This window comes from Epinephelus fuscoguttatus, linkage group LG17, assembly GCF_011397635.1.
Source record: "Epinephelus fuscoguttatus linkage group LG17, E.fuscoguttatus.final_Chr_v1".
Classification (NCBI taxonomy): Eukaryota; Metazoa; Chordata; class Actinopteri; order Perciformes; family Serranidae; genus Epinephelus; species Epinephelus fuscoguttatus.
Genome location: NC_064768.1, coordinates 36,921,182 through 36,937,540, shown reverse-complemented (window position 1 = coordinate 36,937,540; position 16,359 = coordinate 36,921,182). Strand labels below are relative to the sequence as shown.

General features: G+C 42.8%; 1 protein-coding gene across 1 annotated transcript in view; it reads left to right on the top strand.

Annotated features, from left to right (window-relative positions):
* The first annotated feature begins 2,083 nt into the window (after positions 1-2,083).
* LOC125904390 (collagen alpha-1(IX) chain-like) overlaps positions 2,084-16,359 on the top strand; it is a 47,364-nt gene continuing 33,088 nt past the window's right edge. The window contains exons 1-4 of the mRNA XM_049601743.1: positions 2,084-2,103; positions 5,822-6,215; positions 7,405-7,460; positions 13,423-13,508. Of these exons, the coding sequence (XP_049457700.1) occupies positions 2,084-2,103; positions 5,822-6,215; positions 7,405-7,460; positions 13,423-13,508 (556 nt within the window). The remainder of the gene's footprint in view (positions 2,104-5,821; positions 6,216-7,404; positions 7,461-13,422; positions 13,509-16,359) is intronic.

Genomic DNA, 16,359 nt, shown 5'->3' with positions numbered 1-16,359 from the left:
TGGTTTTACTGAGTATGAAAATGATGTGAGTCATGCACTACAGTCCTCTCAGTCACCAGAGATAAACAGAGTGGCATACTCTGGGGCTGAAAAATGAAGCCAATGCAAAGTGCCAAAAACTGCAGTTCTCTGAATGGCCACTTGAGGCTGGCTCCAAAAGTGAATCAATCAAGACACTACCATGGGAACAACACTGATTAGGTAACCATGGCGTAACTCCAGAGTCACAGAGTGCAGGTGTAGGTGTGGCTGATGCAACACATTCTCACGCCGACCTCGTCACATATCGACTTTTGCTCATGGACTTTCCACGTCCACATACGACGTGCAAGGTACCCTGGATCGTTGGTTGTTGATGTTCTGGGATGCTGTGTCAAGTTCTTCCTGTTATGTGCATTGTCTTCGTTCAAGATACACTTGCGTTTTCACAGGAAATTTAACGTTTACATACTGTCTCTTTCAAAATTAACGCACTACGTGGGTACGACACTGCAAACAACAGGTTGGATTTAGGAAAAAAGAACAGGGTTTGGCTTTCTAATCTTACGGGACGCAAACACCGCTCTCTTGGGTGAAAGTCGGTGTTGGACCCATTCACCACCCCTCCTGCCCACCCCACACCCCAAACTTTTGCCACCTTAACTTTCATCCTTGTCCTGCCGCCTTTACCCCCGACACCGCAAGTCACTGCCCAAGCACTGGATTTCAACGACTTCAGAGTGAGACCGATATTGCTGACGTTATTTCAGTGAAAGATAATTGTAACATTTGTTTGTTTCCCCTAAGATCGGAAAGCCAAATCCTGTTTTTTTTGCCTAACCCAAACAGGTGCTTTTGTTGCTTAAACCCATCAGCTCAGTTCACACCTATGAGAGGTTTTGGGGAAAGATGTTAGAGAGCGTTCTCCACCACCATCTGGATGTGGTAATATCTTTTGGAGGAAAGTTGTTCATTCCTCCAGTTTATGTGTGTGTTTGCATCCACCTGTCTTTGTGTGCATTTTTTAATTTGTGCGTACAAAACCTGAGTGAAATACTTGGACGTTAGAAAAGTTGAAATATAGCAAAATTATTTTCACATTTCACCGAGGAGGACACGCTGTTTTTTGGTTTGAAGCAAACTGAAATGTGGTTTAATTAGCATTTTCATGTGCAAATGTTGTGCAAATAAGCGTTTCCCTGACCTTTCACCTCCTCCCGGCTGTGACGTCATCTCGCGAGAGCTTTGCTTGTTGCCGGAAGAAAACAGAGGAGGCATGCTGAGCGTCACTCAGAGTGTCACTGGTTGTCCCAGAGTACAGTTGAGAGTTTTACTGCATCGATTGAAAACAATGGTTCGTGTTTGTGCTTATCCGAATTGCAAGAACAGGATGTCGCGCATCACCCAGTACAGCTTTCATAGGCTGCCTTTGTTGGACGGCGAGATGCTGAAGTTGTGGCTAGTTGTGCTACAAATGGATGCAGTGCTCACTTCTCCCAAGATGACTACTGCCAGCCGAAGAAGAGAAGACATCCAATCCCGAAACACCTCTTCCTCAAGACAACGGCTGTCCCACGACTACAGAGAGCTACAGACACAGTGGAGGTAATGTTATATAAACAATGTTCAAAACACTTAGTATGCTATTTACAGAGATAGCACTGGCGATCTGAACCGGTCAGTGGCGAAAAAAAGCACTTTTAATGAGCAAACTTATACAGGACACATTTGCCCCCATATCTACCTCGTGGCTGCCGGCTGCATCCGCCTCCCTCAATACTGAACCAATTTTAGAACGAGTTGTACCTATGAATCATACGCACACATACACATGGGGAAATAGGGCCCAGGTTGAAAAATACCAAAGTTATCCTTTAATAGTCCGTCTCACAGGATGTAGACTGTAGGTATAAAGCTGTTACTGGCCAGGAATTTCAGACGGTAACACATTTCCTGTGTTACTAATTAAAAAACTCCTGTCACCACATGAATCTAGACGGATCCATCTCCACACTTTGTTTAAGTGCTGTGCGTGAAAGAACAACAACAATGATCAAGCTTATCTTTTGCAGGGATTTAGCTATTTATAATACCTAAACTCACCATGTTCAACAAGTGCAACAGGTAGACCGGTATCATTTAGTGCAAGACTGACTTGCCAGTGGCTGTGAGTTTGGGTGTGATTGAAGGCAGGTGTGTGTGAGTGTGCCTCCTCACACTGAGGTTATTGAAGCATGTGCTGCAAACGCTGCTGTCTCTCATTGTGGTTGCGATCGCTCTGCAGATATGGTGTGAATGTGAGGTCTGTGTGAATATTGTTTAATTAGTGAAACCATCATTCTGGTCGTGTGCTGTCTGTGCAGGTAAGGGTCCATGTGTGGCGCCACTGACAAAAGGCAGAGCTGGCTTCCTGGAGGCTGAAGTGTTACCAGCCTTGTTCGTGGCGTGGCTCAAAAAGGAATGTACCAAGTGTGTTGATCTGGCAATGGACTGAAGAAGCAACAAACCCTCGGTGCTGCATCACTGGCTCTTATTAGTAAAGAGTGGAGGACGTCATGAATATACTTTCTCTGTTTGGTTGCTGTAGGAAGGGAGAGAGCAAGTGAGCACATGAGGCAGCTAATGGTGCGTTCCAGGCAGGCTTTTGAACTCGTAAGTCACGACTTCAAGTCATGAGTTACGACTTTGTAGCGTTCCAGGAAAGTTACGGCAAACTGCCAGTTACTTCCTGTTTAACGTTGAACATGGCGAACCGTTTGTTTGTGCTTCCCCATTACTGCTATCGCCAAAGGTGCCTGCTCCTTGCTCATTTGAGTGAAACGGAGGAGGAGAAACGGCGCATAAGGTCACAGATGCTATTATACTTTTTATTTTACCTTATCCGTGTGTTTGGAAACGTATTTTGTATTGATTTATTCTTGCACTGGAAACCAGCTGTTAGAGCGGCTGCCAATAATGCGTTAACATTAGGGTTATTTTATGTCTATTTCTCACCGTGTATCACCTGCATCAACACCGCATCCATAGCGCTGCCATTGTTGTTTAGAGGAATAAGGTAATTGGTTTAGAGGGCTGTGTGACGTCACAAAGCGTAACTGGGAGTACATCGATCTGGTACGAGTTCACGGGTGGGAAGTTACGGGTTTGGCTGCCGTTCCAGTGCACTTTCACGGGTTACAGGTTGTGAAAACGAGTTACGGGTTGCCTGGAACGCACTATTATATACGTAGCCTGGGAGGCCCAGGTGAGCTCCATCAAGGCAGCGACCCTCCCATGTCAGCCAGCTGCCTGATGAGACTGACTGGAGCAAATCTGTGAAAGCTAGAGCACACAGCTGTAGCAGAAAGAAGCTAAAGACACTGCATTTTGTTTGTTACATGAGATTAATGGATCATTTTAGAGGCAAACTTTAAGTTACAACCTCTCCTTAAATAAATCTTCAGCCACCACACTGGACACAGCAGAGCTTTTACTGCATCCCAAACCCAGGATGCAGAGGTGTCACCTCCACGTGGCCTACAGTTTGATACTGTAGCTGTGAGACCACAACACTCCTTTTTTAACATTTCCACAGCAGCATCACGCTGCACTGAGTGGAGGACCTTGGCGTATGTGACTGCAGGTCACAAGAGCACTAGTCATGGGGCCTGCCGCGTGGATGAATAATCACTAACTGTTTTCTCTTTCCCTCTGTCCGCACCGTCTGTGCCTGCTCTCTTGTTGAGAGCATGAGCTCTCAATTATCCAGGCTGGACACATGATCTCTCTGCCAGATCTCTGAGGAGGCCCAGTCACTGTATCATGTTTCCCCTACAGCTTCCTCACACAACCATTGTGGTGTAGCTACAGAAACAATCAATTCATGCAACATGATACAGTAACAAACATTTTATCCTTGACCTTTGTATTACTGCTTGGAGTAAATTGCAGAGTATCAGATGAATGTGAGATTGTTGATCCCTAATATTATATCACATAGCAGGGAGAGCACCTGCCAGGATCAATAAACCAATAATCCAAGATATACACACACACAGCTAAATGGTTTTAGGAATAATATTGGAGAAGTACTCGAGTCTTACTCTGTGGCATGCACCCTCATAAAAATATGTCCAAGTTAAAGCGGTCATTATGCTCCTGGACAGCAGTGGTTATCATGTTTCACATCACAATTGCCTTTCCTTTAAAACAGGTGTTGCCAAAATTCATAGCACACTCATGCTTTTAAAACACAAACGACATTTTCTTCAGAGAGCTCTGCACCCACAGGCAAAGTGCTTCCTGTCGCACTGATATAGCTGTGTACCACAGGAGCTGACAAATCTTTTTGGGATGAGACAATCGTACCTGTATGAAATGTCACATTGTCTGTACAAAGTCGTAACGGTGAAGAATGTCACTGTGTGTTTTCTGATTTGGTTTAATGTGATATAGCTGCAAGATACCAGGCTGTCGCAGCTTGTTTTAGGCTCTCAGATCTTCCAAAGGTGCAGCTAGAGTCACAGATTAAACCAGTGGCGCTGCTTTCATAGGGGTGGCCAAATGGGGCCACTGAAAACCTGGGGTGGCACAAAACCAAAACCATAAGCCATAAAGGAATGTTTGTTATTTATGAGGGGGGAGGGGTGGTGCAAAACAGGGGAGGCATGTCAAATAGTTTTTTAAGCACTGGGGAGGGACTTGTGTTTTTTATCATTTTGGCTTCGGGGGTTAGACACGCAACTTTAAATGGTTGTATTTTTGTTCTTTGTTGTCTGTCTCCGGCCAGGACACTCTTGAAAAGGAGTTTTTTAATCCCAAGAGGTTTCGCTGGTTAAATAAAGGTTGAATAAATAAATAAATAAAATATTTTGTATTTATTCTAAATACCCTCTAAGCCCCAAAACCTGCAGGATTTAAAGGCATTTTTTCTTTCTAAATTGCAAAATCACATCATTTATCACAGCCAGAAAAAAAACAGAAATTATTGTTGAATTTTCAATTTTCTGACCAATTTTCATCAAAATCACTTTGTTCTACATGTCACATTTAAAATTTGGCCAAAGAATCCTCTTTGCACTAACCAGATCCTGTGAAAAAATAAAATAAAAATGCATGGCAATAGTGGAAAACCAAGGCTTTACTCAACTCTAGGATTTTTCATATTTTAAGTTTTACCTTTCAAACATCAGAGTGTACATTTATAAAATCTAAAAGCATCAGCTGTGCCATGTCACTGATATTATTCTGGCTGGCTGCTGCTCCCACTGTTGTGGACAGTTTATTTGGCACAACAGTCATGACCATGCCAGTTGTTCTCACCAAAATTTAGCCTAACTTTGGATTGTAATTTAGCCCCTTCCTGACAAGCTACTTCCCAATATGGTTGGCACCAATAAATGCTTTAGGTCGCGTAGTTTCAGAGATACCCAGCCTGTTTTCACTCCCAACGTGTCAAATACCATTGCTATATCAGTTGATCTTGGCGTCAGACACCTGCGCACAGACGCATCCAACACGGCGTTATGATACGCACCACTCGGCTGCTCTTTCTGACGCAGCGGGCAACAACCCAACTCATCAAATATCTTTGCTTTGTCAGTGGACCTCAGCATCAGACACCAGCACAGAGGCAGTGTTTGCACCAGTATGACACACACCAGGTGGCAGCAGTTTGTGGCGCCGCCAGCATCTACCATAGTATGAAGTGTGAGAAAGTCCATTTAGGGTGAAGAAGTGGATGGATCAAAAAACACTCCAAACTCACTCGAAAGCCAGCTGTTCATTTCCTGTGTGAAACCATAAGTCAGTGGAGTTATATTAATAACAAACTAGCTGTTTGTATCACTACCCTTCCCTACAGCTGTGAAGACTGGGTCACCTACAGTCGCCATGTGAAGTCCCTGGAACAGTTTCACATCCGCTGCCGTCTGCACATCTTGGGGGTCACCTGGTGTGACAGAGTGCCTCACACTGACATCCTCAGGGGAACGGGCTGCAAAAGCATTGAGGCCACCATCACCCATCACCAGCTACAGTGGCTGGGGCATGTTCTAAGGATGCCCCACAACCGGCTGCCACACAGAGTGCTATATGGCCAGCTACACCAAAGCCAACGCTCTGCGGGAGGGCAGAAGAAGCAGGATAAAGACCAGCTGAAAACAGCACTTAAGAAGTGCAACATCAAGCCTGGGGTTTTGGAGAGCATGGTTTCTGACCGGAACACCTGGCGACAGCTGTGCCTAGACCGGACCCAAGTACTTGAGGAGGAGAGGACAGCCAGGAGGCGGCAAAGAAGGACTATACAGCCACCAAAAAACCCACCGTTAATACAGAAGTGGACGCCATCATCGGCCTCAATGGACAACAACAAGCAAGCAAGTTAGTTTTAAAAAAAGACGTGTGCATGTAATGAGTAGCATTCTCGGAACCCATCGGTCGGAGGCGAATTTCCGTTTCCGACATCGGTTTATATATAAGTAAATATACTGAACCATTGCGATGGATTCAGAGTTTGCAGTGACGCCAATTCTCGTTAGTTCACCGCACGGATCATTTAACCTGGCAGCCAGCTCAAACGTGATTGGTCAATATCACGCAGACTACAAACAGCCTACAACTGAAAACCAGGGCTCTTCCGCTCTTCTTCCGGAGGCGAGATCTCCGGGGTTTGCCTACAGACTCTACATTCACTGAATGTAGAGTCTGTATATAGAGACTAAATGAGTAGTAACTGTACATTTCCTTTATTTTGAAAAGACACAATGCATGTAACAAGTGTCAATTGACACGCCCTCCCTGAACTTCTAAACCTGATGCAGGAGGATACCTAGAGACTAAATATTTTGACGTGTAGGTCCACTGACAAAGTGACTGTGTTTGACGAGTTGGCATGAGAACATGTAGTGATAATACTTCCTAGCTTAAACAGTGAGCGTGCCACCGTCTCTTAAAAATCGTAATGTTGGCCAAATAATTTCCACCGGGTTGTGGCAGTAATTGTATCAGGGTGGCCGTGGTCCCCCACGGCCCCCCTTGGGAGCACCACTAGATCAAACATCATAGAATCAATTACATAACACACAGGATACAAACAGCGTGTCTGCCTGAGGCCCCTCTGGTAATAACAAGGCTTTCATCATGTCAACACTCCGAGCTAACAGGCATTCTTCACTCACACTGATGAGTACACGTGATTCTAAAATCCACATTTCATCACTCTCTGGCTGCTTCTTCCCTATCCTGACGATAATTATTAAGAGAATTACATACAGGCATACGTGTCATTAGGAGGCACCATAAAGAGAAGAGGCAGAGGGGGGGTTACACATGGAGGCCCGTGGGCTTCTGCATCTTTTTAAGTGTTGGTAATAAAATGTAGCCACCACCTCCTGAGGAACTCCTGGCCAATAGGAACACATTGAACAAATTTTTATGTGTCCTCAGAAAATGCTTGAGCATCCCCTGCGCTACTTCTCTCTGTCAGTCCTCAACATGTGCAGGTAGGACTGACTTCAGGGGGGAATTTCGTGTCCGTGGTTCCTTCTGCTCCTGCATCTCACCACTGCTCCTCGTTGCTGAGCCTGACTGTCTCCCGTCAAGGAGTGGAGTGAAACCATGGCCTTCCACAGCTCTGGTTTGAAGAGGTAAAATATCTCATGTAGGATTTCTGTCAGAGCTCTTCATCAGCAGCCTTTTGTCTTTCAGCTTTTCATATCATTTCCATAATAATGTCGGCCCATCTCAGACTGGGCGTTCACTGATAATCTTTAATCTTCATTTAGAGACAGGAAACATCTACATTTTCGTCTGTGCAGCCCGGGTGCAATAAGATCTGTAGCTTAGCGTAGATTAGAGAAGATGGCCTTTTGCCTTTTAATCTGGCCCGCACACTCACACATGCAGCCTGTAAAGCTCCACTGCAGGACACTTGAAGTAAAAGGGTCTTTAGCCTGCCAGTGTTTCCATTCACTCTGTTGGGAAACAGCCTGAATGAATTTACATTTCATTACCGCCTACAGCATCGTCATGTGTAAGAACATTCTCACACATCTATCGCTCAAAGTCTTTGTTTGCACATTTTCTGCAACAGTCACCTTTAATATGACCGAATTGTACAGCTGATCGCTTCATGCTCAACAGCGATCCATTTTGGGGTAATTAAGACAAATGAGAGAGGAGAAATCGTGCCAGGAGTGTTGGCTCACTCTCAGCACTCCCCGAGCACCTAAGGGACATCACAGCATGGGTGGCAGAGAAGGGAAAGTCCCATCAAATGTTGATGAATGTCAGGAATTAAAGTAGATGACATGTCATTACCTAATTGACTTGACTGATTGATTTTGTGACAGGATATTTACTGGAATATATCTGGGGAATTTTTGTGTCTTAGGGAGTATCTTCTTCACTTTTGAACTGTGGCAGCATCAAATGTCTCTAACTTTAAAACAGGGCCTTTAATCCTGCAGGATGCAGAACGCACACATTTATAATTACAGCAAATTTGATGTGGGCGCATGTTTGACAGCATTTCATGTCACTATGGAGGCAAGGAAATATGTAAGCGTGCAGCTTAAAGCCTGCATTAAGACAGCTGCCAACTCTCTTAATCCTTCAATCTTTAAATGGCTTTCATGTCATTACCTCCAGTAAAAACTTACCCCTGAGGATCTATTTAAGCGAAAAAACCTTCAAGCTGCAATTGTTTTTGCAAGGTTGTTGTTTTATTAACCTAAATGTGCAGACAGATGCCACCTGAAAGAATTCATTTTGCACCAAAGGAGCAAGCAAGGCCTTTGTTGATTGTCTTTCCACTCTTTCATTTGCAGATGTTATATACAGAGCAACAAGTGTGCGACTGAATATTGTGAGAAAAGAGAAGTTTATTGTACAATTAGAGATCTATGAAGAAAAGTGACACAGAAAACGGACTTGTTTAGGTGTGTTAAAAGAAATAACTTGACAAAAATGTCTTTAAAGATAGAGAAGACTGATAGTACTTTAAGTCGGTCTGTTAAATGTGAAGTAACGGCCAGCTGCTGCTTTCACAAAGACAGACTTTGACTATCACTTGGATCAAACACAGTCATACAGTCTTTTGACTAACTTAGGACTAATTTACCAAGATGTTTTCAAACTACAAACATAGCTGAAACTGTGTGGAAAAAATCCAGCAGAAAATGTTTTACCTTCTGGAAGAATCCAGCAGTTACAAGGTCATTTTAAAATTCACTGCAGAGTATAACAATACAGAAAGAAACCTGCATTAGCATAAAATCTCAATGCAGTGCAGCCCTGTGGCAGAGCTGAGAGGCTGTGGCTTCTTAATGTGGCAGGGCTCACTGCGCTCTTCTGTCAGGCTCAGGAGTTCAAAGAAAAACTACTGACGATGTCCTCGCGTCTGTGTAGCTCCTAAAGGTGTCTGCGCTCTCTAAAGCTCTCTCTCTTTCTCATTCTGCACAACACTGTAAGAAAACCACAGTGCCTGAGCCATGTTTTCTTCCACTGGTCAGCAGGTGTTACTGGTTGTAATATTCACAGTTAGGCTTAAAATAAGTCAGTCTGCTTTGGTGCAAAACTGTCTGGCTTCCCTGAGACTATAAGAGCAAAATTCAGACTGGCCCTCAAACTACAGACGAGTCTAAAATATCTGAAACCGGCCCCAGGAGACAGTTGGGTTAACTGAGCTTAGTAGAGAGGGAGCAGGGAGGAAGCTAGTTCCAGCTAGCTGGGGGAGAAAAATGCCCACCAGCACCTCTACAGCTCATTAATCCTCACACACTGTTTCATCTTGATCATCCAAAACCATATAAATGGTATGTAGGCTAAGCTCAGCTCTATGCGCTCTGTGGCTCCAGAAAAATGTGCATGTGCATTTGAGGGCTCTGTACAAACAAAGTGTATGAGCTGCCTGGACATGGTTTTCAACATGGAGGTAAGCTAATGCGGCATTTATACCTCTGCATGGAATCAACGCTGTACCTCCAGCGTACGCCGTAGCCTGACATGCACCTCCCCAAAAATGTACCTACATGTCGCAGCGACCTCCTGTCTATTTTTGTAAGCTGAAACCATTTCCCTCAGTGGAAACAAAGCTTTTATACTTTAATTTCACAGATAAGAAACAATAAGTTGTGAAGACAATAAAGCCTCCACAAAAATAGCATTTGAAGTCTTGTGTGTGATTTATCCTGGCTTCATTTGAGCAGAGGAAATCTCTGCTAGCTGCTAGGCTAATTTATACAATGTGAAACACCATAGACTTGTGCTAATAACGTTAGCATGTTTATTTGTTTGGAAAACGTGTTTAGTATCAGACAGTTGTTTTGTCAGTGAACCTTGTGAGTTGTAATGGAGCCGAATTTTGTGATGTTACCTTTGTTAAATGTTGCTGTTGTCCCTGGTTTCACATGAGTAGAGGAAAATTTTGCTAGCCGCTAGGCTAATTTGTACAATGTAAAATGCCATAGGCTTGTGCTAATAACGTTAGCATGTTGTATTTGTGGGGAAAACGTGTCCAGATAAAGACAAGTGTTTGTCTGTGAATGCAGCGAGTTATAGTGAAGCTGATTAGTGTACTTGTGTTTGAAACTCTATTAAGCCATGTTTAATGTGTGTTTAATGTGTGTTTTGAATCAACTAAACTTTACAGCGACTAATGTTTTTGTAGGGGTTAAAAAATAGAATTTGTGCCTTCACAATTGGATATTTTATACCTCTGCTAAGCTACCTGTCTCTTGGCTGTCATTTTATATTTACTGGACACATATGAGAGTGGTAGAACTTTTCTTCTAAATTTTGTCAGCAAAGTCAACAAAAGTATTTCCCAAACTGTGAAACCATTACTCAAAATCTGTAAGGTTATATCTTAAGGGTTAAACATACACTTCCTCCTTGTCACATCTCATCAGTGACGTACAGCTGTACCGGTCTAGACTGCAGGAGGATCGGTATGAAAGGCAGACCAATCCCCCCAGTCCTCTGAAGATGCGCCTTTAACGTGAAGGGCAAAATGTTAGAGTCCAACACTTTCTCTAAAGAGACCTTGCTGACTTAGCCATTAGTCATTTCTCTGACAGCACACTCACACACAAACACATGAACACACTCGCCAGGCAAACGTACACATTTGCAAGAGAGTTCACACGCTGGAGATGGGTTACGCCCTCAGTAACACCACCTCCACCTCATTCATATCTCAGATTGATGAGTAACACCCGTTGAGTCTGCACTGCTGTGATTAGTCATGTTGATGTTGGGTTTAGGGTTGCTGCAGAGAGCTGTCACAACTCAGGACACAAAAGATGCTACTCAAAGTGTGGATAAATGGTACCACTGCTTAGGTACATGTACTGCTGATGCAGTTGCTGGCTGTTGCTGTCATTTATCATCCGCTTTGTATAGTGGATGTTGTCTGCACACGGCTCTCAACATGGAGGTGGCTGAGCTGGTGGCTGGCAGCTAACTGCGCTAACAGCGGGCTGCCAGACGACAAGGTGTGATGATTGGCTGCCAGCCTACTGTGGCACACTCGAAGTTAGGTGCTAGCTCAAAGAGGCTTCTTATAGATGAGTGCCCTGTAACGTGACGAAACAGAGCTGGATAAAAATCTGGAAGGTTTCTCTTTAACTACCCATATCACTATTTCCCCAACTCCCTGCTGGGTGTCCTTTTATTGTTTTCTCTTCTCTTTTTTTAGCATGTAAAAAATGGGGAAAACACCAGTCTGTGTCTGACTTGGTGTCAAGACAGCTCTGAAGGCAGAAATGATCTGATTGGTTAAGTTAGACCTGAATAGGCGGAGCCAATGGACCACAGTCTATCTGGCTGAGTAATATTGTTGTCACCCATTGAAAGGCAAGAGGTCAAGATGATTTCAATTGATGATGATCTAGCCAACCGTCTTATTTCTTGCCTGCTAATCTTTCTGTATAATGAAAACTATAATAAAAATATTATTTATTATGTCTTTTTTATCTTTAAAAAACCAATCCGAACTCATCTGGTATAAAATTGGGTGGTAACTGTCTTAACCTTTTACATATAAGCAGTCATTTCATTCATTGTTATTATTACAAAATATATCATAGCAGTTCGAATATTTTAGCTACGACGGAGTATTAGGGCCATGTTGAAGAAAAAAAAATTCGGAGATTTCGAGAATAAAGTTGTAATATAACGACTTTATTCTCAAAATAGAATTAATTTAAATTTAAATAAAATAAATAAAGAATAAAGAGAATAAAGTCGTAACTGAGAAAAAGTCATAATGTTATGAGAATAAAGTCGTAACTGAGAAAAAGTCATAATGTTATGAGAATAAAGTCGTAACTGAGAAAAAGTCATAATGTTATGAGAATAAAGTCGTAGTTTTTAAGGAAATAACCAACAACAAACACAATGGGTTAGAGGATGAACCTGCTTGTGGCAGCTGCTCTTTGTCTCAGGTGTGTTGCCTCGACAAACACATTTGGAGCTTTTCTTGTAATATTACGACTTTATTCTCGTAATATTATGACTTTTTATCGGGACGACTTTATTCTCGTAATGTTACGACTTTATTCTTGTAATATTACGACTTTATTCTCATAATGTTACGACTTTATTCTTGTAATATTATAACTTTATTCTCGTAATATCATGACTTTTTATCGGGACAACTTTATTCTCGTAATATTACAACTTTATTCTTGTAATATTACGACTTTATTCTCGTAATATCATGACTTTTTATCGGGACGACTTTATTCTTGTAATATTATGACTTTATTCTCGTAATATCATGACTTTTTCTCGGGACAACTTTATTCTCATAATATTATGACTATTTATCGGGACGACTTATTCTCATAATATTACGACTTTATTCTCATAATATTATGACTTTATTCTTGTAATATTACGACTTTATTCTCGTAATATCATGACTTTTTCTCGGGACGACTTTATTCTCATAATATTATGAGTTTATTCTCGAAATCTCAGATTTTTTTTTCTTCAATATGGCCCTAATACTCCGTCGTATTTAGCCATAGTTAATGGTAAACTATTTGAGATGATGTAATCATGCCATTAATTCCAGGGTAAAAAAATCCTCCCAAATTAACTGATCAGTCCATGAAGGGTCTATCGTGAATGCATCAGAAATATTGTAGAAAGAGTTGTGTCTTCCAAATACAAGTGATCTTTATTATTTAATTCAGAAGAAAAATGCTGCACCTCCACTCGACATTTACTGTCATATACCATTTACAGTAATCTGTTTTATCTTCACTGAAATGCAAAGCAGACACAAATTGGTGTAAACTTTTTCTGTGTATTCATGTGCACAGGAAGAGCACAGAGGACGCCAGCAAAGTGCTTTGTGTCATCCTTGAGGCGTTTTATTGATTTCGACACAAAGAAACTGTCAAAAAGGATTAGCTGCATGGCTGAATACTGATTTTCTCCATCATTCCTGAACAGGAAACAACTGTGGCATCCATCGATGTCGGCGTGCTCCCCTGTCTGTATGGCTCTACTGTCCCTGCTCCTCGCTCCAGCACTTGGACGTAAGTCACCAGCAGTGCAAAGCTCAGTCACTGACGCATGTCAAAGTCAGTGTACCGTATGTTGTCTGTATGCCACTGTTACTGTGAAATGGTTTGTCATGTAAACACAGACACAGAGGACTCAGGTTCATGTTGACTGTTGCTAGGTCATTCTCTTTATCAGAACTCCAAAAGCAAAGGCCAGAAATAGCAGGCACACTGTGCTGGTCTGTGTCGTAGGATTAAATCAGATTAAATGTCCCCTCTGATAATCACAACAAGCCCATTCTCTGCTGTTGTTTGGGGACACAGTAAATCTAACATGAACGCACAGTGAGTGCCAGATACAGTAGGTGTACTGCTTTCTGAAACTCGCCTCATTATCAGGGCGCACACATGCGACTGCACGTGACATCTTAATTGCGGTTCATCTGCCGCTCATTGCACTAATGACTGGCTTTCTGAGCGTAATGCCGCGGCAAGCAGTAACTTTAACAACTTGAGGCCCACATGCACAGTCAGATAAGTGTTTAGTGGTAGTAAATATGGCATTATAAATACCGTCTCACCACTTGATCTCATTTCTCAGCAGTTATGTGGGATCTCTGAACGGCTTCCAGATGTGTTGTGTTCATGCGGCTCTCTGTAAATGAGCTGACTCAGGTTATTGACTGGGGAGGCCCTCTGGCTGTTGACATCCTTGTTTCGTGGAGTTTTTGGAGAGGCTTTTCCCCTTCAGAACAGCAGCGCAGCAACTCAGGGATAGCCCCCTCTTCTGACACATCCCAGGAATTGATTTTATACTGTATGAAATCACGTCACTGTGAATTCTTTTAGTTTTTAGGTGTGACTAGCAGATCTGTGGCTCGCTCTGTTGGGTGGTTGCTCAGTCGATCCACGTAATTTCCCTCTGGTGGCCACAGTTTTACCCTAGGAGGCTGAAATGTGGCATGGACGTCAAGTGCGAGTGTGTGTGTGTGTCAAAGTGTGTGTTTGCGTTCATGCCAATTGACTAAAAGAGGAAACGGGGATTTATGTGAATATGCCAATGCAGTTATTGCAAATTTGTGTTTGTTTTAAAAAGGTGATGGGCAAAAACGAACAAACAATTCTTTTTGAATAACTCTTTTTGTGTCCGGTATGTACTGCAAATTTGCACTTCTAGGACAGCAAATGTGTGACCCGCAAAACTCTGTCTCACTCTGCCTCTGATTGGCTTACCCTAAACCTAACCAACAACAACCAACAACGGCAAAGAGTACCACCCAATCAAAGGGAATGTGGGGTGGGTCATGCCTTCACTATTCTAGAAAATGCAAATTCATTCAACACATTCTCACTCTGACCTCGTCACATATCGATGTTTGGTCATGGACTTTCCACATTGAGATATGACGTAGAAAGTACCTTGGGTGTGTTGGTTGTAGACGTTCACACACCTGGTTTCCACTTCCACATACGACCTGCGAGGTACCCTGGGTGTGTTGGTTGTTGACATTCTGGGACTCCGTGTCAAGTTCTGCCTGTTACATGCATTGTCTTCTTTCAAAACACGCTTCTGTTTCACAGGAAATTTAACGCTTACATACAGTCTCTTTCAAAATAGTAGGTTAGTGGTTAGGTTTCGGAAAAAAGAACAGGATTGCCTTTAGAATCTTACGGGACGTGAACACCACTCCCTCTGGGTGAAAGTCTGGGATTGTTGGACCCAACCACCAACGCTCCCGCTACCACCCCTCTTCGCCACCTTAACTTTCATCCTTGACTTGCCGTGCTTGCCCCTGACACCACCGGGGGCCGTTAAACTATATTGGCAACTGGTCCCGTATCATGCCGACTTCAAAGGACACCTTTTTTCGTTGGTTTCTGACACCATAAGTCACTGCCCAAGCACCAGATTACGACGACTTTGGAGTGAGACCAGGCTTGGTCAACCTGTTGATTGTCTGAGTGCACTGAATAGACAAGTGAGGACCGATTAAATCAGACTCGAGACGAGACCCCTGCCAGCCAAGGTGGTGGGGGCATTCAGGTGCTCCTCAGATGGTAATTTTTCCGACTTTTGTGTGCTAATGAAGTTTAAGTTGAAGGCTGCAGAGGTAACTGGGACGTCTGCTGCTCGCCTCTCAAAGAATGACAGATTGTTGGCCAGGAACATCTCTGTAACATCCTATTAAGCTTACGTAGCCTACCTACATAGAGGTGGAACCCTGAATCAGCGCATGTCTTTTTAATGGAAACTTGTTGCATTGAAGAGAAGTTTTGTGGGGCGAGCGGCACTAGCTGTTAAACGTATATGTACTATAATGACATTTCTGACACCAGTTTTTGGAAAAAGCATCAAAACTTGGAAGGTTTGATACATTTACACACATCACCTCGAAGGAACCGAAACTGTAAATCACTAATTTAAACATTAATTCAAACATCTTAGGACCTGTGAAATGCATACCAAGCACAACAACTGTTGTACTGAAACTACACGAGTCCTTACTCTGTTCAGTCTAAACTCTTCTGAATACAAACATTAACATCAGCTTGTTAACAGAAGTGAAAAACTAGGCCAGTCTTTTATTTTGTAGATCAGTGAAACAAAATCTCGGCCAACATGAAAGTATAGATTTTTTTTTCCAAACTGAGAAACAGTATTGATGAAAGCTGAAATCAAATAGCGCAGTGATGAATTGCAAGTTGCAGCCAAAGGAGGCTTGCATCTTGATAAATCATACACATAAATAAAAAGGAAAGTGTCTCAGCTGCCGTATTGACCTCCTAAAATGTTTCCGATGACATATGGCTGCGACCAGAGTCATGCAACACTGGGTGCCGCATTAATCAACGTTATGTTTCCATCTCTGAGGACATATTTGGA